At 60.3% G+C, this 19,385-nt stretch overlaps 1 protein-coding gene across 1 annotated transcript in view; it reads right to left on the reverse strand.

The window, feature by feature from the left end:
- Positions 1–338: 338 nt before the first annotated feature.
- The window catches only part of LOC117639704 (nuclear receptor subfamily 4 group A member 2), a 37,500-nt gene continuing 18,453 nt past the window's right edge, over positions 339–19,385 (reverse strand). Inside the window, exons 3-11 of the mRNA XM_034375579.1 lie at positions 13,023–13,132; positions 6,225–6,437; positions 5,631–6,145; positions 5,425–5,551; positions 5,054–5,356; positions 4,250–4,411; positions 3,913–4,139; positions 3,659–3,837; positions 339–3,526 (exon numbers count right to left, since the gene is read on the reverse strand). Of these exons, the coding sequence (XP_034231470.1) occupies positions 3,270–3,526; positions 3,659–3,837; positions 3,913–4,139; positions 4,250–4,411; positions 5,054–5,356; positions 5,425–5,551; positions 5,631–6,145; positions 6,225–6,437; positions 13,023–13,132 (2,093 nt within the window). The 3' untranslated portion in view covers positions 339–3,269. The remainder of the gene's footprint in view (positions 3,527–3,658; positions 3,838–3,912; positions 4,140–4,249; positions 4,412–5,053; positions 5,357–5,424; positions 5,552–5,630; positions 6,146–6,224; positions 6,438–13,022; positions 13,133–19,385) is intronic.

Consider the following 19,385-nt stretch of genomic DNA (forward strand, 5'->3'; position numbering starts at 1 on the left):
GCGGGCCTAGAGGCTCTCGAGTCGGAGTATCGTAGGTCAGCGCGCCGCGCCGCGCCGCGCCGAGGGAGAGGTGCGCGTCGAAGGGGTTGCCTGCCGTCGGGCGTCTCTGACGTTCGTTTCCAGCGCATGCCACACCCACGCTCATGCAAGTAACTGTTCCGCCGATTGAGATGTGGGTCAAAACAGCGCGCAATCCCTGAGATTTTGCAGCCTGGTATCATCGTTAACACAGTGCATCAAGTAAGCAGGAGGTGTCGGATATGCGACGCGGAAGATGCTTCAGGGAATGACCACGGTTGCGCGCTGGTCGGAAGGCTTTCGAAAGTAGTAGAAGAATGTAACGCGATGTAAAGTTCTTTATTGTATAACAAGAGTCCAAAGAGTCACAAATATACGTGCAGGAGAATTCACACAAGTACAGCAAAACTATACAAAACAAAGTGATGGGGAAGTCAGCGTTAGCATAAGTTTCTGTACACAAGGAATACTAATACACAGATTTACTCTCTACATTTTCATGCTTCGTTTTTATTTAAAAAAGAGAAAGAGGGGGCGATTGGGAAAGGTCTCTTCCCCTCACAAAGTGGCTAGATGTAAAGATAAGAACTCACATTTATCTTCAACAACACACAATACAGTACACTGTGTGAAATGAAGGCAGAGATCTTTGGTATTGCAAACAGGGTCAAACATAGTCATATCCGCAAGTTTGGAAATATCACAAATCACAAGAAAGTTTGCCACACGAATATTACGAGGACAATAAATCGTCACTCCAGGCTTCCTCGTCATAACATTCGCCGCACCTTTATACAGATTATGTACAAAGCGAACGATTCTTAAAATAATTAAACACAGCAGAACCAATACATCTATTGGAACAGGTACGAAAGACATTTTATACTTTTAGAAACTTAAAATCGGAAATGGTACAATTTGCTAGAAGTTTATATTCTGCATTCAAATAAATATTAATACAATTACCAACGACGTTTACGAAGTGACTAATCTTTGCAAACATAAAAACATAAAGACAGACTACATAAGAAGAGAGATAATTCAATCCGATCATATAACATCAATTCTGCAGAAAATTTGTACTCCCGGAGACAGGCACAACACAAAATAAGTAAATGTCATGGATAGATCATTGCAGAAATTTCGTGATATGTCTACAGTTTGTTTAAAAGCTTATCCACAGGGCCAAGATACATGGAAACCAAGGAAAACGGAATCATCACGAAAACATCGCGCGTGACTTGTCACACACGACACTCTACCGAGACTGACGCGATTGAGACAATTTTGTTTTCATTGGGTGATAAAGGTTGTAGCCAATGCAATACTCTCACAACGATGGCGCCTAAGTGCAAAAATCAAATTATTACATCTTAATTATTTTTTTTTTTCCAAAAAGCCTAATTGGGTGAGTTGTCACAGTTATAGAATACAGGGGAAAGGATAATGTATGCATCGTGAGATTATTACAACTACTGAATAGATTCCACTATAAAAATACAATGTATAAACTGGTTCAATTGTATAAAATAGCTACAGAAGAAGCCTCTAGCGAACACAAATCGCGGAAGATAGGAAGATTTCAGGTCATTCCATGACAATGGCCGTGGAGTATTAGGATGAAAAGGAAACTTAAACATAACACTGTCTTACGATAAAGAAGACATCAATAAGTTAAAATCCCGACGTCTGTTCAACATGCTACGCATTTCCTTCAAGGATACACAACGAACCACGAAACATTAATTTATTTAATGCTGTAAAAATACTGTAGTTTATGTAAGAATGTTTACTGTTAGCTTCGAGGAGCCATTTTTGTTGAAGTTGGGTTAACGCTCCCTTAACTTACTTTGGATTGCTCACAACTTACTTAATTTACACAACACTGTTATCGAGGAAGGGGAAGGGCGGGCACAACGTGAATAGGTCACTGCGGGTTCACGGTAAAGGGTTCGTTCGCATCCCTTCAGTCTCATCAAACAATCACACTCAAACCGATTTTACTAGAAACAACATTATGCTTAAAAGTACGGTAACTTATTTTTAAGTGAAAAAAAGTTAGGGAACCTCCGAGGATAGAAAGTGTCACTTCTTCAAAACAACGAGAGTGCGACCGACCGGTGCGGTCCGGTGTAGTGGGAGCATCCCTGTGCCCCCAGTCCCTCCGACAGCACCCATGCGCACCGCACCGCCGGCCGGCCAGCCGCACTCGCCAAAGGGATCGTGCACAGGTTTTCGTTCAAAGTTGTGTCCGGAGACGGAAACGAAACGATACCCAAGAAAGTGTTACCTCCGGCGGCGTCGCGCGGTCACGGGTCGTCACGCCAGTGCGTCACGCGTCGTCACGCGTCGTCACGTCGCCGTGCGAGGACCACAAAACCTCTCCTTGTGCATGCTTCATTCAATTTGGTATCACAATCTGTTCCACTCTTACCTTAGCAGTCTCAATCTCAATCTGGGAAATGAAGGATATAACGTAGAAAAAATATTGGGGTGGGAGTGGGGGAGTAAGGGAGGGAATGCTGACCGCGGTGCAGGCGTTCCTGCCGCGGTCGGCCAAGCCTTGGGCCAAGCCTTGGGGCAAGCACGGGGTCGGACAAGAAGCTACCGCGTGAAGATTCGATGCCTACACTACGGCCACCTTGTGGCGTTAGTAGCAAATACGAGAAAAATGAGACACATGTCCGGAAACAGGGAAACTCGAGGCTGAGGTGCCCTTGGCCGGGGTGAAGAAAATCCGGTGACAGAATTTGCAGACCCCGCAAGAGCACTGTCGGCAGCACCTAGGGGGCCACCACCTGGGAGGCGGATGAACTACAACGGGCTAACGAGAAGTACACTAGCATTCTAACCTGACCCGAAGCGGACCGGCCCTCTCGCCGCGGGACGTTTGCAGGCGACTCACTGTTCTCGCCGATGCTTTAAATTTTTGTGCGGCTCGGCTGGACTTGGGCGAAACGGACAAGGCTGTGCGATTGTAACGAACTGAATGAACAGAATTGTGACGGTGAGCGCCGCGAAACGACCCGCGGGGCGGAGGAGGGCGGGACGCGCTTGGAGGAGGAACGACAGACACGTCAAATGGAAGTCTTACAGTAGCGCTGCATGAGAGAGATCCGAGTTGCTACGGGCGCGGAGGGGCGCTACGACTTGAACCACCTCAGAAGGGAAACGGCAGAGTAACGACTTACTCGTCGTTCTAAGTCTCTAGAGACGGACGGCGGCCAAGCGTAACGTTAGTCTAACGGGGCCTAGAAGGGCAGGCTGGCCACGAACATGTTCTCGATGAGGGGCGGCGCGGGCACCAGGTCCTCGAGCTTGAGGTAGAAGATGCGCTGCAGGCCCTGCACGCTGAGCGACCGCAGCTCGGGCAGCTTGCCCAGCAGTCTGGACAGGTAGTGGTCCTTCTTCTGCGCCTCCGCGTTGTACGTCACGTGGTCCTTGAGGGAGCTGATGATCTTCATCTGCAGCTGCTCCACCTTGTGCGGCTCCTTCAGGCCGTGGCGTTCTGCAACGAGAGCGAGAGGGACGGCGTGAGACCAGCGCCTGCAGCGGCACGGCGTAGGCAGTCCCGCCACGCAGACGCGCGTCCGGGACGGCCTAGCGCCACGGCGTCCTGCGCGGCGACCTTAAGGCTTACCTGTGATGAGGGTGAGCGCGCACAGGCAGGCGAAGGCCGAGATGTCCACCTCCAGGTTGTGCAGGGATTGGCAGAAGTCGAGGATGGCCAGCAGCCAGTCGCCGAAGCTGCGGTGGCACTGCTGCTTGTCCAGCACCACGCCGTTGCAGAACGTCAGTTTGGTGTCCTCGGCCCGGGTTCTGCGGGGCAAGCCGGTTCATGAGCGGAGGGACAGGACAAACACTGGCGGGCTTACGGTGCAGGGCGCGACGTACCGGTACGCCAGGCGGAGGACGAACAGCTCCAGGGACGCGGACTGGAACAGGAGGTCCTGGTCCTCCCGACAGAGGTCGCCGAAGCCGGGGATCTTCTCGGCGAAGTGCCGTATCACGTCCACGCAGGTGGTGAGCAGCCGGTAGAACTGCTGGATCTTCTCGGCCTCGGACACCAGCTCGTCGGCCGGGGTGGGGCCCGCGCTCTGGTACTGGAACGGCGACGTCACCTGCGAACCCACGCCGTTAGAAGGGCGCCTCCGCACGTTTTCGTCGTTCTGTCTCTCACTCAAGGCGCGCGGGGCAAGGGCGGCAAGGGTGCGAGAGAGACGCGACGTACCTGCGAGTAGTCGAGGTTGGCGAGGTCCGGCGTCGTGTCCACGTGCGCCCGGACGAGCGCCGTGATGAGGGAGACGGGCGGGCTGGGCGGCGACTCCTGGGGGGACTTGGGCTTGGAGGGCAGGCGACCGCGTCGGCCCTTCAGCGAGTCGGTCCGCACCACCTAGAGGGAGAGCGAGAGAGACAAAGGGGTTAAAATAACGGTGACTTCGGGCCGCTTCGGCTCGGCCGGCCTGCTTCGGATCCCCGCTTCGGTTGTCACCGCCACAATTGTCCGCTTACGCAAAACGCGCAAAGCGACGCGGAGCGGCTCGACTAGCTCCACTAGCGCGGCTGTCTGGGCCCATCCCTCACCTCACCTCAGGCGGGGCGGGGCGGGGCGCCCCGGCCTTACGCAATGCGTGTCCCGGGCCACTCCCGGCCACTCGGGCGGCCCAAAGAAGGCCGTTATCTAATATGGTGACAGTTTCGCGGCGAGGACACCGTCGCAGCTTCCTCCCGGTATATTCCAGTAAAAATAAAACACCGATCGGCCCGGCGTTTCGGATTCCCTTCCCGACTTTTTTCCGGACTTTGTGAGTGAGGGGGAAAGCCGCGGCCGGACAAAGCCGAGCCAAGTGACGTTCGACGAGCCGTCGAGAGCGACGGGGAAAATAACTCGGTCGCGCAGTCCTTTGTGCGCGGTGAAGCGCCTTGGTCCCCACGGTGCCTCCGGTTCCCTCCAGGAACAGGCACTCGACGGCGCCGAGTGGGCCCCGGCGCCAGGCCGGCCCCGCCCGCGCGGCGGTGGCGGCAGCACACTCACCTCTTTCACCATGCCGACGGCGAGGCACTTCTGGAAGCGGCAGAACTGGCACCGGTTCCGCCGCCGCTTGTCCACGGGGCAGGCCTTGTCCGCCAGGCACACGTACTTGGAGCCCTTCTGGACGGTGCGCTTGAAGAAGCCCTTGCAGCCCTCGCACGTCCGCACGCCGTAGTGCTGGCACGCCGCCGTGTCCCCGCACACCGCGCACAGCGTGGACGGCGAGTGCGGCGTCTGGCCGGGGCCGCCCTGGGGGCCGCCCTGGGCCGACCCTGCCCCCGGACCAGCGGGGTTCGCGGGCCGCACCTGCGGGCACAACGCGCCGTCAGCACCAGCAGCAACAACGAGGAAAACAACAACAATAGCGCCCTTACCTGGTGGGGCACTCCGTGGTGGGACAGCGCGTGGCCCTCGCAGCCGGGCGAGGACGACGCCGAGGACGTGGCGGAGGGCGCGGGGCCGGAGCCGAGGCCGAGCCGGAGCTTGGGGGACTCACAGGACCTGCACGCGTGAGGAAGCACACGTAAGTTGACGGTGTTCACGCAGTAGGACACTCCACTGTCGGTGCTGCTGCACTCACCCGGTGGAGTCGGAGCGCTGCAGCGGCAGGGAGGCCCGCCTTTGCCGGGGGGTGAGCGCCGTGGTGGCCACGCTGGGGAAGGGTGGCAGCGAGTACGTGTCCATGTGGGGACTCGAGCTGGGCAGCGCGCTGGGCAGGGTGCTGGGCAGTGAGCTGGGCGCCCCCAGCGGGCCTGGCTGCTCGTACGACTGCGGGTGCGGCTGGGGGTGCGTCTGCGGGTGTTGCGCGGCGGGCTGGGGCGCGGCGCTGGGCTGGTAGTACAGGCCGTAGTGCTGCTGGTGGAGCTGCCACGACTCGTAGTGCTGCTGCTGCTGCTGTTGCTGCTGCTGGGGGTGGGGGTGGGCCTGCGGCTGGGGGTGGTGATAGGACGGCACGGAGTAGCAGTCCTCGGCCTCCATCTTGAAGTCCAGCTGGCTCAGGTCCGAGGACGGCGACGGCGAGCAGGTGGCGGACGTCCGGCCCGTGTACAGCCTCCCGGAGTACGAGTCCGCCACGGCGGGCACGCCCGCGAAGGTCTGGGAGGAGAGCGGCAAAGTTCAAGTTGCGGATTCGTTTGAATTTTACGGAGGGGCAACATGGGTAAGTTGGTGGTACCTGGAAGCTGGGCAGGGGCGCGCACGAGTCGTCGCCGTGGTGGTGCTGGTGTTGCTGGTGGTCCAGGTGGCCGGGGCCCTGTCCGGCCTGGCTCTGCGCGGCCGAGGCGAACACGTCGGGGAACGGGTCCAGTTCCTCGGGCAGCCCGCCGGCGGGGTCCTCGGCGTAGGGCGCCGAGAGGAGGTCTGCGAAACTGCTCGAGCCGAAGGACGACTGCAACAGAGAGAGGCGAGGGCCCTTGAGTCTCTCCAGTCTCGCCGCGCCGCTAGACAAACCGCCGACGCCCTCCGACGACGCCGACGCCCTGCTCTCGCTCCGTGACGCCCGCGTCGCCGCGTCGCCGCGTTGCGTGTCTCTTGTCGGCGTCGCCGCGGCCGCCGCCTCGGGGGTCTCGGCCGCGCCACGGCTTCGCGTTTACGAGCGCCACCGGAAAATAAAAGGAAGACTCTGCCGGAGGGTCGCCGACGCGGTGCTCGCTTTGAGGGTTCGCCGCGGCTTCATTCAAGAGCGGCGCGGTCTCGACCGTCATTCCGCTCGCCGGCCATTAAGCTCGCCTCACGCCCCCGCGGAAAGGCCGCGGGTTCGAATCCCGCGCCCGGCGTCTTTTTTATCCTTTTCCGGTCCAAAGTCCGTCGTACCGCCTGCGCACGAGTGGTCGGCCCTCACGACGACGGCCTCGGCGACGGCCTCGGCGACGGTCGCCACCGTCCGCGGCACCACATCGATGAGCACCGCGACGTGGCTCGGCGGCCACGATAGCGCGGCCCGCGCTCTAGAGTCCAGCCCCCCAGGAGCTCCAGCCTGTGACGGCCTGCGAGGTCAGACTGCAACTGGCGACCGCGGCACGCAGCCCCCAGGGCCGCCCCCGGGGCCCCGTCGGGGCAGCACGACGGACACCACGGCCCCCACCTCCCCCGCCTCGCCCCTGGCCAGCAAACCGCATCCCCGTCTAGCTTCAACGCCAAGACAAGGGTTGAAAAAAATCTCGCTCCAATTTAAAAAAAAATGCAAGTAAAGAAGCGCAATGCAAAGCGGATGAAATGAGGAAAAAATGAAGTGGAGAAGAAACGCAAAAGGGTGGAAGCGCTTCCGGCGGGCCAGACAAGCCGGGCGGCGGGCAGGGGGAGGGGCGGGGGCGCGCATTAAGAAATCAGCGCCGTGATTACCGCAGCCTGATGGAAAATGAATGGCCTGCTTCCTCCCCAACCCGTTGCCGGCCACCGCCTGTCTCTCTCGCACCCACGGGGCGACCCACAGGGGTGCGAGAGAGACAGGGCGACGCAGCGACGCAGCCTGCAGGCCGAAAAGAGTCGACTTTGTGGCGGCGCCGGCAACGCCTTCCCCCTTTCTTTTTCGTGGGGATGATTTGCTTCCTATCCCCCCCTTTTTCTCGGTGATTGCACGATGCTTTCTTAAAACGTTTCCGTTGTTTCCCTTCCGACGCCACTGTAAAAAGACAGCCCGCCGGTGTGCTCGCGGCTCAGGGACGACCCATGCAGACGCCGAGCCTGTGGGCCCCACGATTCGCACAGCCCCTCCAAACTACCCCTCGTGGAACGAACTCGGAACCGATCCCAACGATACCCCGCGCCGATGCTTTTCCCTCAGCTCGTGGGGGACCGGCAGAGTCATGAGCCAGAGCGTGCCGCAAGGCCACAAGGATTAGGAGGGAAACGTGACAGAGCGTGACAGAGCGTGGCAGAGAGCGTGACCGTGGCGGAGGGCGGTGCGTCGAGAGTGGACGAGAGGCGTCGCTCGCTGCGCGGGCCCCGCCAGCCCCGCCAGCCAATGGTAGCCTACGGCGTGCCGCGGCGTGCCACGGCGTGGCGGCAGCCGACCGCACCAGGCCGCGCCGCCCTCCCCCCTTCCTCCCCCTGGCCCGCCCCTCCCCGGCGAGCGCCGCGACGGCGCCGCCGCATTGGCCGAGCCAGGCCGAGCGCGCCTGCCTGCTGCGGCAGTGCTGCGCGGCCGCCTTGGGCCGGGGGGCGCCGCGGCGCTGTGACGGCGCGGCGCTCCACCCGGGACCCCTCCCCTCCACTCCCTTCCACTCCCCTGCCGCCGGCGCCGCCGCGGGCACAGCAACATGGCACCAGCCCTGCCGCCAAAAAGAATTTAGGCCCGTCAGTACCCCACGCGCAAACCGGGAGCGGGTCTGCGCGCCGCTACCCCAACCAACCCGTCAGGACTGAAGGCACCCGATGACAACCCACGCCCCAGTTACTCCACGACGCGCGTGGAGTAGCGACGGCGTCGCTATTTCGCTGCTTTTGCTGGCTTATACGTACGCGGAATACTCTTTGGCCTGACAGAGTTTCACTTTGTAAAGTTGTCGACTCGGCGGGCGGGAGGTCGGGAGACCGCCTGCGTGTTTTGAGGCGACACTTTAGAGCCTTCGTGACGGGCAGCGGGCTGTACAGTGTGCGGGCTGCAGGCTGCACTCGGCAGTGCAGGCGACAGGGCAGGCCCCGCGGCGGGACGCCTAGATGTGTCTCACCTCTCACTCGTCTCGCTCTCTCACCGCGAGGCGGACATGACAGACACGCCGACAGAGAGTCCCCTCAAAGCCGCCGGCCGCGCGACCACCTTTGGCGGCACCGGCGGGCCGCTCTGTCTCTCTCCCGCACCCAGGCCACCTCAGGCGTGCGAGAGAGACAGAGCGACAAAACAGGCCGCGGCACCGCGGCATGGAGGCGAATCTGACGGCGATGAGTCAGGACCGCGGGATGCGGGTTCAAATACCGACCTCCCGTTTTATTCTCCTCGCCATGAGAACCGCCGCCCCGTGACGTCATCGCGCGGAGCACTTCCCGCAGTGCCAACACGACCCTCGTCGTCCTCGTCGTCGCGAGGATTCCGATTTCCAGTGTAACACCGCTAATGACTCGACCGAGTCCGGAGTGCCGAAGCGTCGGTCTCTCTCGCACTCGCGGGGCGTGGAGCACAGGTGCGAGAGACGGAGCTGGCTGAATCAGACAGGTCGGGCGCCTCCTCGAGGAGTCCTCGACGCGCATTCGCGCATTGCGATTGCCAGTGCGGTGCACGATGGTGAGTATCACCTGACGCCGCTGCCGACTCATTCCACCGCCTGTCTCTCTCGCACTCGCGGGGCGTCCCGCGTGGGTGCGAGGGAGACAGCGCACCTCAGCCCGCTGCTGCTCGATGGCTGCCTGGCGCCGGGCCAGCGCCGTAACGCCCCGAGTCGGCGAGCCGCCGAGCCGCCAGGCAACGCAGCGCGCTCTACCCCCTTAGCGTTCCCCCAAACCGCAGCACGGCACGGCACGGCACGGCCGGCACGGCACGGCGCGCGGCAGGGCCGACGACGACGCCACGCTTGGCGGACGACACAGAAAGGGAGGCCCTCCCGAAAGGTCAGCCCCGCCACCCCCTCCCCCTTTCACGAATCGGCCATGCCGCCACGACGGAGGGCCGCGGGGCCGAAGGGACGTTGGGCCTGCCTGCCAGCGGCCCGCCCAAAGCGCCCAGGGCCTGCTTGCCCAGGGCAGACACTTTGACGGGCCCTCCAGCTTTTGCGCGATTTCGGAGTCAATCAATGATGAGACAGGCGTTCCGACTGGGACAGCGCGGGCGCACACACAAACACGCACACACACACGCACGCGCGCGTATGTGTGTCGAGTAGCAGAGGGAAGGACAGACAGACAGACGACAGACACACTGACTGACGGACAGACTGACAGACAGAAGAGGCCCTAATGAGTCGGGTGCGTTCAGAAACTCGTTCCGCGGGCGGTCGGTACGGTGGCGACGCGGCACATACGCAGTCTGCAGGCCTCCTGGCGACCGGAGACAAAAAGATTCCCGAGTCACTTACGCACTCTATAAAGCCGCTGACTCGCCGGCCACCCCGACACGCATGCATGCGCATGCGCCACAAAGTCACGGCCCCACTACTCATTCATGATCTCGCAGTCACTCGCAGTGGCGTGGCGTGCCTGGCGCGGCGACACGCATCGCTCCGCCACCCACGCCTCCGCTTCATTTTCCCGCCAAAAGACGCCGCGCCACGCCCCGGCAATCGCGTTTGTTTACACGATATCATAATAGCGTTTGATTTAATAACTCGTGTGCCTCCCTCTCCCCTCCCCCTTCCCCTCGCCGTGCGGCCCTGGGGACCCTCCCCCTCCCTCCCCAAACCGCCGGCGGAAACTTTATTGTTAAATTGTTAGCGCGGTGTTGGGTTACACTTGTCACGCGGCTCGGCGCGGCACGGCGTGGCTTTTTATTGCCGCGTCGTGTCCCGCCTCCAGGCCTCCAGGCTCCGGAGGAAGGACTCCAGACGACTCCCGAGGGTGGCGTCCGGGGGAGGTCAGAGACCAGTCGGCAGAGCGCGGCGGCGCAGTCCGCGGCGCAGTCCGCCCTCGGCGAGGACCGACGTCGCTCCGGACGCGGCCCGACAGAACACACCTGGCGAAGTGCGCCCGGCTGGCCCGCCCTGCCCGGCCTGCCTTGCCGCGAGGGGGTCGTTGTCTTCGCGACGGATTTACATCGATGTTCGCCGCCCCTGAGCCTCCGCCTGGCTGGGCGGCCGCGCCGCATGGCCGATGGCATGGCGCAGCTACCACGTGCGAAACGGTGACCGAAACTCTGCCTTTTTGCGGGGACTGTGCCGCCTCTCTCGCACCCTGGCGCGACGCGCCGTCAGTGCGAGGGAGACAAGAACGCGGCTGTTTTGGAAGCAGCCGCCGGATGTCCTGAACAGCGCCACACTGCCTCCAATCTGGAGAGGAGTCCTCACCCCTATCGCGCAGAGCGGAGAGAGGGGGGGGGATGTGTATAATCATTTGATTCGGCGCGCCTTCTGGTAATCCGATCGCGGCAGCCACAATCTGCCACCGACGAGGGGGAGCCTAACCTAGGGGAACCTGTCCGTAAACACGCTTAATCTCCGTCTTGATTTGGCCACCCTCCTCATCACCGCCGCGCCGCCCGATCTGTCGCCAGGACGCTCAGGACAATAAATTATCACTCTCTTGAGATTCGAACCCCGGACCCCGCCGCCACCCCTCCCCGTCTTGGCACCGTCGCGAAAAAAAACAAAACAACAATAACAACAAAATATCTCTAAAATTTTGACAACTCGCCGGGATAAATATTCATGTGACGTCCAAACTAATTGAAATTTTTCAACGAAAAGGTTGGAAAGAGGACAAATTTTCGACCGGCTGTGGCCAACAGGGGTCGCAGGGAAAGCGCGCGAACGGACGCGTGTGACCGGGCCGTGACGATTCGAGACTATCGAGTGACGACTCGAGTGACGAGGACGTGACGGACGGGCAAGGACATCGCGTGTGACGGCGTGTGCGACTGACGCGCCGTGCGCCGCACGCCACCAAGCACGCCGCCAAGCACGCCACACGCCACGCGGTCGCACGCGACACATCAAACCCCAATCCGGCGGGAAGGGAGACGCGAGGGGGGCGCACGGCGGCGCTCGCGAGGCGCTCGCCACGCGAGACGGCCACCGCCTCTCCGCCGCCAAAAGGGACCGAATTAAACCAACAAAAAAAAGCATCATTGGAAGCAAAATTAATTTTCAGTCTCAATTTTTTTTTCATAAGAAAAAAAGCTAGAATGGAAATTTTTAGAGTGTTTGAGAAATCACCTAACCTCCGAATATTTTAAGGTTTTGATGCAAAGACTAGCGAAGACATTGGCTTGTACCGGCTGAAGCCCTACAGTGCAGCCACGCCGACCACGCCCCTTATGATGCAATTCGTTTATTAACCCGCGCCTTCTCGGAACCAGCGGCGCGGCGCAGGTGTCATGGCAACGAGAACGAAGATGGAGAGAGAGAGAGAGAGAGAGGGAGAAAGAGAAGCGGAAGCGAAAGAAGCCGACATGAATTGATACGTCTCATGACATACGGACGGCAGTCGGACGGCACGGCGGTGGCTAAACAATGCGCCATCACACCGTATTGGTCCTCCCCGATGCCGATAGCTGTAATTTAGTTTGGAGCGGCGGCGCGGCGCGGCTCAAGGCACAGAAAACACCATAAGCAGGCCGGCCCGCTGCCTCGCTCCGTCTCTCTCGCACTCTCTCGCCCGGCCGCGGCGGCCGCGCGCTCCGAATTGTAGGACTCGTCCTAACGACAGCCGGCCATCGACTCGGTGTGAGAAACGCTTACCCGCAGCGCCACGCCCGCCACTTACGGCGGAAAACCAACACGCGGATGCACTCGCCGGGCATCGCCGGGCTCCAATCTGACCGGTGGTCGGTCGCACTCGCGGACGGCGTTTTCGGAACGAACCCGTCGAGCTTTTACTCACTTTTTATGTTACTAACTGTTTGAAAAAATTCGAGAAAAAAAAATTACTGTTTCAATTTCAATAAAATCATCTCCTCTTTCATTCTAGCACTTGTAGCAAAATGGACCAAATTTGACCCGATTTCGAGCTTCGATTTCTCGCGGGTGCGTTCGAGAGGCCCGCCTGCCGCATCTTCCAGCCCTCCACTAATGAGGCTGCGTCCGAAGAGGGACGCATAATGCAGGCATTGATCAGCCCGCCGGACTGCCGGACGCACGTCAATTTGCGGCGCGGGGCCGCGCAGGGCTGCCAACCTCGACTTATGCTCGCGCCAAATTTCCCCGCGTCCATAAACCACGCGGTTTCCCAGGGCGCAGTAGGCTGATTCCGAGAGTCGCTCTGTCTCTCTCGCACTCACGGGGCGTCCCGAGTGGGTGTGAGAGAGACAGAGCGACGAAAACGACTGCAGTGGGCACACTGACCGCGCTTTCCATGCTAAACGCGCGCCAGGGCACGAGGGTTGGCTCACCTGTGTCTGCAGGAGCAGCATACTTGAAGAGACGGTGAACGGTATGGAACCGGCGGAGACACACGACAAATCGTTGGAGCCGCTCAGGTCCTTGGTGGAGGCGTCAGGGCCTGCAGGAACAGAGGATCGCACTTTAGTGGCGGCGAGTGTTGCAGTGTAGGCAGCGCGCTTCGGCAGCCGGTCGCGCGTTCAGGTCTCCGTCGCTCCGTCTCCCGCGGCGAGGCAGAGAAGGCGAAGAAGCCCCGCATGAAGAAAGCATGTTGCGGCATTTTCCGCAGCGACTCTGGAGACAGACAGGAAAAGTGGGTTCGGGAGGTTCGGCACTCCGAGCATCACCACCGCCCCGCCCCGCCCCGCCCCGCCCAGGTCACCGAAAACAGAAGGGCATAACTCACGGACGTCGCCGGGCCAGGACGGGCGGGGACGGGCCGCCTCGACGCGGCGGAACTGGTTTCTGCGTAACCCAACGAGAGTGAATCAAGGCAGGGAAGGCCCGAGTGCCTTCGGCTTCGGCGTGCTTCGGCCGCTGCGTTCGGGTGTCCTCGCGGTCCTCGGCCCGCGTCGCCGGCCGCCTCGACGGACCGACCGAAGACGCGCGGTCCGGATGACTTGCACCTCGACGCCGCAGGCCGCGGAGCAGCCAAGCGGCGGGGGTCACGGAGGAGGCACGCATTTCTCTAGCCGGGACAGGCGGGGCTGGCGGGGCTGGCAGCCAGGCTGCGAGCCGGCCAGGCCGGGGACGGTCGGTACTGTAATGGCGGTACCCTGACGGTGCCCTCGCGGTACCGGTTTGGCGCACAGGTACCAATCGTACAGGGCGGCTCCGCGCCGCTCCACGCGGCACCGATGCCAAGATTAGGGTGGCAGCACTGCCGGCACTGCACTGCCGGCACTGCACCGGGAGTGCAGAGAGGCACTCGCCGAGAAGAGGCGCGCAATTTGGCCGCGAAGGCGGTGGCCGGGAAAAAGGGATGGAAGGCACGCAAATCAGTCAAAATCCGAGGGGGTATTCAGAGAAACAGAAGCGGGGAAAAGTCGTTTTCTCTTGTAAGCGCTTCAGCGCAGTAAAATAAAAGAAGGAAAAAATAAGAAATTTTGAACGAAACTTCAAGGGACTAAACTCATTTTTCCCAAAAACTAAACCACAGTAACTGTAGAAACAAACAAGAGCCTTAGCACGCTAAGTCCCGTGAGGCGTACGCTAAGGAGCACTACGAACCGAGCATGTCCTCGTTGACGGCGCACAACATGTCCTGCTGCTGGGGGTGCGACAGCCGCACTGGCCGCCAAGCCTCCGTCCTCGGCGGGCCGGGCGCCAAAGTGATGCGACTTTGGATATTAAAATATAGCGGAGGCGGCGGAGGGGTGGGGCGAACGCCAGGGCGAACGCCAGCGCGAACGCCAGCGGGGGTGGCCGGGCAGGGGAGGGGCTAGTGGAGGCTAGTGGCTCCCCGGGGACAATATGCAGTAAAGAGGGGGGACGCTCTACACAACAATGGCATGCCGCGGCATGGGCAGGCATGGGCAGGGGTGGCTCGCTGCACCTGGCCGTGGAACTCCGTGTAGGCGGCCGCGTTTAGGGCCGATTCGACAAGAAATATGCCCGTCGCTGCCTTCCCGCCAAAAATTTACCCTCCGAGTATCGAATATCTAAAAAATTAAATCATAGAATAATGGAATAAACAAAATCAGAAAAATTAGTTAGCAAGGCTTAAGGCCGCAGAGCAGCGATGCTCCACCGCGATATGCCCATTCTTCCTTCACAATTTGAGGTCATGAGCAAAAAATTTGTGTTTTTTTCTTGCAAGAGTGCCGGCCATGTTGGGCCACCGGAAGGCTGATTACGGCGAAAGGCACTATTTCCGCGTCACAAGGGGCCTAACTCACAATGGGCCCTCCCTCTCCCATTTAGGGGCGGGGGGCGGGGCGGGACGGCCTCGTATTGGAAGTGCGGCACATGGAGCGGAACCTGTCCGTGATGAGTTTCGCGGGGGGTGGGGCGCTGGCGGGCGCTGGCCCTCGCTGGCGTATAGGGTTTCAGGGAATAACTTCCAACCCCCTCCCCTCTCCCCGCCCTCCCTTCGCCCACCCCGCCACCGTACTGACGGCAATACGGATTTCCAGCTCCGAGGTCACTTTTTTTTACCCAGCGCGGCGCACATTTCATTTTGTGAAGAATTATTGTCACTATTATTACTCGCGTGTTTTGGCTCCCCGTGGTTCCTCCGTCACGTGACATTTACCAGAACCGTGATTTTTCTAAAAACAACGAAAATAAAATAACCCTCAATGCAGTAATTTGACAAACGCTCGAAAAAAAATCTGGTTTATTTGGCCGGGCCTGGCTGCTGTCGAGTAGAGCAGTGTGGCGTAAAAGCGCTCCCGGTCATGGCGGCGGTGCATTCACCAGTCCGTCTGTCTGCCCGTTGTTCCCACGCCCACCGCACCGCGGCGTGGGGCGCAACGGCGGAACAGCCGGAACAAGAGGTATGGCGCTGCAACCCGTCCGACTAGTCCTTCTTCTCGGCTTGGCTCGGCTCGGAGCCACCGCGTCCCAAATAAAACGGCGATCGACTTGATGCCACGACAAATGACCGCCGTATACAACGGAGTAGTGTAGTGACGCGTTAGTTTGTTCGCGTCTCGCCGTCTCGCGTTCCTCGGGCCTTCCGGGTGGCCGTTTGAGGAGCGGCGCGCGATGCGCCTATCTGCCGGCACAGAACGGCGTATGACGAACGCCGAGTCCGCGCGAGGTACGTTCTTTTGTCCAACCATAACCTAACCTGACCGGGACGGCGGCGCGTGGAACGTTCTTTTGTCCGACCATAACCTAACCCGACTAGTGGAACGGCGCCGCGTCAAACTTGCAGCCGTGAGGCTGACTCCCGTGTGCGTGAATTTGATCGAGTGACGGGCATCACTCTCAGTCGACTCTCGGCGCGGCGCGCGGCGGAGGCGGCTTCGAAGAAACCCGAAGGACGTCACCTTCCGTGTCCGTTTCGAGCCCCTCCCCGCGAGAGGGCCTCGCGGGTCACGACCTCCGCGGCCTCCGAGGCCGAGGACGTGTCCCGGACACCCCGAGGTCCCCGAACTGGATCGCTATAAATGATGAAGCTGTCAATCAACGAGGGGCCGCCAAATAGGCCGAGAAGACGACAGACATGAAAAGGATAGCCACTCGTCTCGGGGTATGACCTGCCAGGTCGGGAGCCCGCGAAGGAAATTATTTGTAGTGTGCCAAGATGGCCAATTAATGATAATGATACTAACGGTGATACCATTGGGGGCAAGGACGAAACAATTTCACGACGGCCATAAGCAACTGTCAGTAAACCAAACAAACGGATAACCCCATTTGACACCGCGGGTATTTTTGTCCGTTCGTTCCCGCCACGCGTTCAAACGTTTGGCGGCAAAATCTGCGACCGTTTGAAGCTCACAGCCGCAGCGCACCAGTTCCGCGTTCTGCTGGCGGAGACAATAAGGAAGCAGAAACACATGAATTCGTCCGCTAAGGTCTCCTAAGGTGAACAGGACAGCCGTATACAGCGCGGCGCAGCGCAGCAGGACTGACCCGACCCGGCTCGGCTCGGCCGGCTCGGCCAGTCCGCCGGCCTCGGCTGGGCTCGACTTGGCTCGGCTCGGCTTGGCTCGGCTCTAACGCGTAATGAAGACATCGATAAAAGAGAGTGAAGAGAGGTGCGCGTCTCCACGCACGCCACAGTGCCAGGTCAGAGAAAGGGATGCAGTGGAGAGAGAGAGAGAGAGAGAGAGAGAGAGAGAGAGGTCGTTGTCGTCGTGCTGGACGTGGCGTGCCAGAGTCTTGCTCGGCTATCGAACAGGAATTAACTCGTCGCCACCAATGCTCTGTCGGGTTGGCGCCCTGCAGGGCTGCGAGGCGGGCGAGGCGGGCTGCAGGGCTGCCAACTCCGTCCGGCCGTCCGGCGCGCCTGGCGAGGCAAGCCAAAGGCAAGCGAAGCGGGGCCGTGGAGTCGCCCATCGGGCGCCTGCGCATTCAGACTTAATTCGAAAACACGCCGCGAGCACTTGTAACTTTGTTACCTGTTCCTGTCCTGCAGCGGGTGTGGGTGTGCCCGCACAACGTGAGCCTGCCGCCCCGCTCCAACGACCGCCGCGCGTCCCACAGGAACAATAACAACATTTCGCAACAATTTGACGACCGCCGCTTAACAGTGTAACCGGTGTGCTGAATCCACGCACATCACGCTGCGCGTGCAACAGCACGGTCCTCGGCCCGCCCTCACCGGAAACGGCCAGGGTAGCCAATCACCGGATCTTTCTTTTTTCATTTTTTGTTTTAAGAAAACGGCCATGCAGTCTGATTCATTCAATCAAGCGTGTCCCGTCCCGGAACACGATAAGCCAGCTGATCCAACCCGTTTGGGGCGTGGCGGGGCGGGGCGGGGCGCGCGCTGCGGGGGTGTGGCGGGGAAGAAAGTGAAGACCATCGTTGTCGTGGCGGCGCGTAGCGGGTGTAGCGATTCAACTGATGCGATGCGAGATGACCCTCCTCCTAGCAGCCCGAGCCGAGCCGAGCCGTGTCGTGCCGAGCCGAGCCGTGGCGCGGCGGGCCGAGCGGCCAGGGCGCAACTTGCCCCGAGGCGACCACGTCTCAGCGCCACACCACGCCACGCAGAGCAGCTAGCCGCTCCCACGATCCACACACACAGACTCACACACTCACAGCCTCTCACACACAGACACAGAGAGGCGCGCGTGCATATTTCGCCTCATCCGTGACAGCAGGGCCTCCGTCTAGTTCCTCTCGGCTTGGCTCATCATTTCAAAACACCATCCTTTCTTCCGTCGGCTGCCGGCGTTCAGGGCGCCTCTTATTTTCACGTTTTTTTAAATGTGGCAATTTCTCATACGCGAGGGGAGGAGCGATTTCTCATACCGCCGCTTGGCGCTGCGCACGTCTTTTACGGCCGGCCCCTCTGTCTGCATGTATCGAGAGGCTGGAAATTCCTGCAAACCCTCATCGCCCATGGCTGCAGTATGACTTGGCGGCGCTGCCAAACGGTTTCACACGTGACGTGTTCACCATCATTCACGTGTGTGTGTGTGAGAGTGTGAGTGTGTGTGTTTCGCAGTGTGCGGGTGAACCCATCGCCCATAATGCGCCGGCCCGCCCGGCTGGCCGGCTCCATGCCGGCTCGCACAATCTCGTTCCGACGTCCTCCTTGTGTGATGCCGCGACAACGTTATGCAAGACGGAGGAGGAGGAGGAGAGAGAGAGGAACGTGGAGCCAAGGGAAATGGAGAAGGATGAGAAATAAAAGAAGACGAACTGCCGTAAAGAGGAAACGAAAACAAAACGAGGCACTAGGCCGCCGCGCCGCCGCGGACGCGGCTGACTCGACTCACTCCGCGTCGGCTTCTGGAACCGAAACCGATATCGGGCGGCGGCCGTTTCGGAGGCGACCTCGGCGTATCGGCGTGGTGCCATCACCGGGGCGTCACTTCGCCGCGGACGCCGCCGAGTTGGCCCGCCTGACTGCCAGTGCAGTCCGGGACCTAGAAGCCACGCCAAGCAGGACGAGGAGTGCCCCAGGTTGGCGTCGGCGGCGCGGTGCAGGGCGTTGCAGGGCGGCGCCAGCTGTATATGGACCTGCCCCCTCCACCGCCCTCCACTCCCCGATGACGCCGCCGGTGATAATTATCTGGGCAACGCAGCGAAGGCGATGTTCTGCTTTAATTAGGGGCCGCGCATTAAACTCATTGGAAATATTGGCTATAATTAAGATCCGCGATACGTTATTCGGGGAGAGACTGATTGAACAAACACGGCCTAACGCGGTGGGGGCAGGCAGCGGGCTGCATCCGAACACGTCGTTACTCTCGGGGCGGCCCGCGGGGGTGCGAGAGAGACGGGGGCTGACTCCTATCTCGGCCGGGTATCGAGGCTGTCGGGTGCCGAAGGCTCCTGGAATAAGCGTTGCTGCCGGTTCGGGCCCGCCGAGCAAAGGAAATTGTTGCCGGCCTAAAAAACCAAAACAATTTCGCGATGACGAGCGGAGGCGAACACGACGCGCGTTGATTGAGTGTGCTGCACGCACGCTTCGCACTCACCGGCCGAAGACGCGATGCGGGCTGCCTACTCGCGAGACGACAGCTGCCAGACAGCCTGCCGTTTTGCGGCTTGCGAAATTTTTCGGTTGCAGCGTCCATAAAGAACAACAAATGAACGACGTCGGCGGGAGCGCCACGGCGCTGCAGCGCGAGAAGGGGAGGGGGGGGGACATAAATCAGGGGCCAGTTTGCAACGGCGATCCCCTCCAGTGCGCGTCGCGTCTGGACTAGCGGGGCTTGTCCGGGCTTGCCGGGGACAGTATGCTTATT

Source organism: Thrips palmi, unplaced genomic scaffold, assembly GCF_012932325.1.
Source record: "Thrips palmi isolate BJ-2018 unplaced genomic scaffold, TpBJ-2018v1 HiC_scaffold_11, whole genome shotgun sequence".
Taxonomy (NCBI): domain Eukaryota; kingdom Metazoa; phylum Arthropoda; class Insecta; order Thysanoptera; family Thripidae; genus Thrips; species Thrips palmi.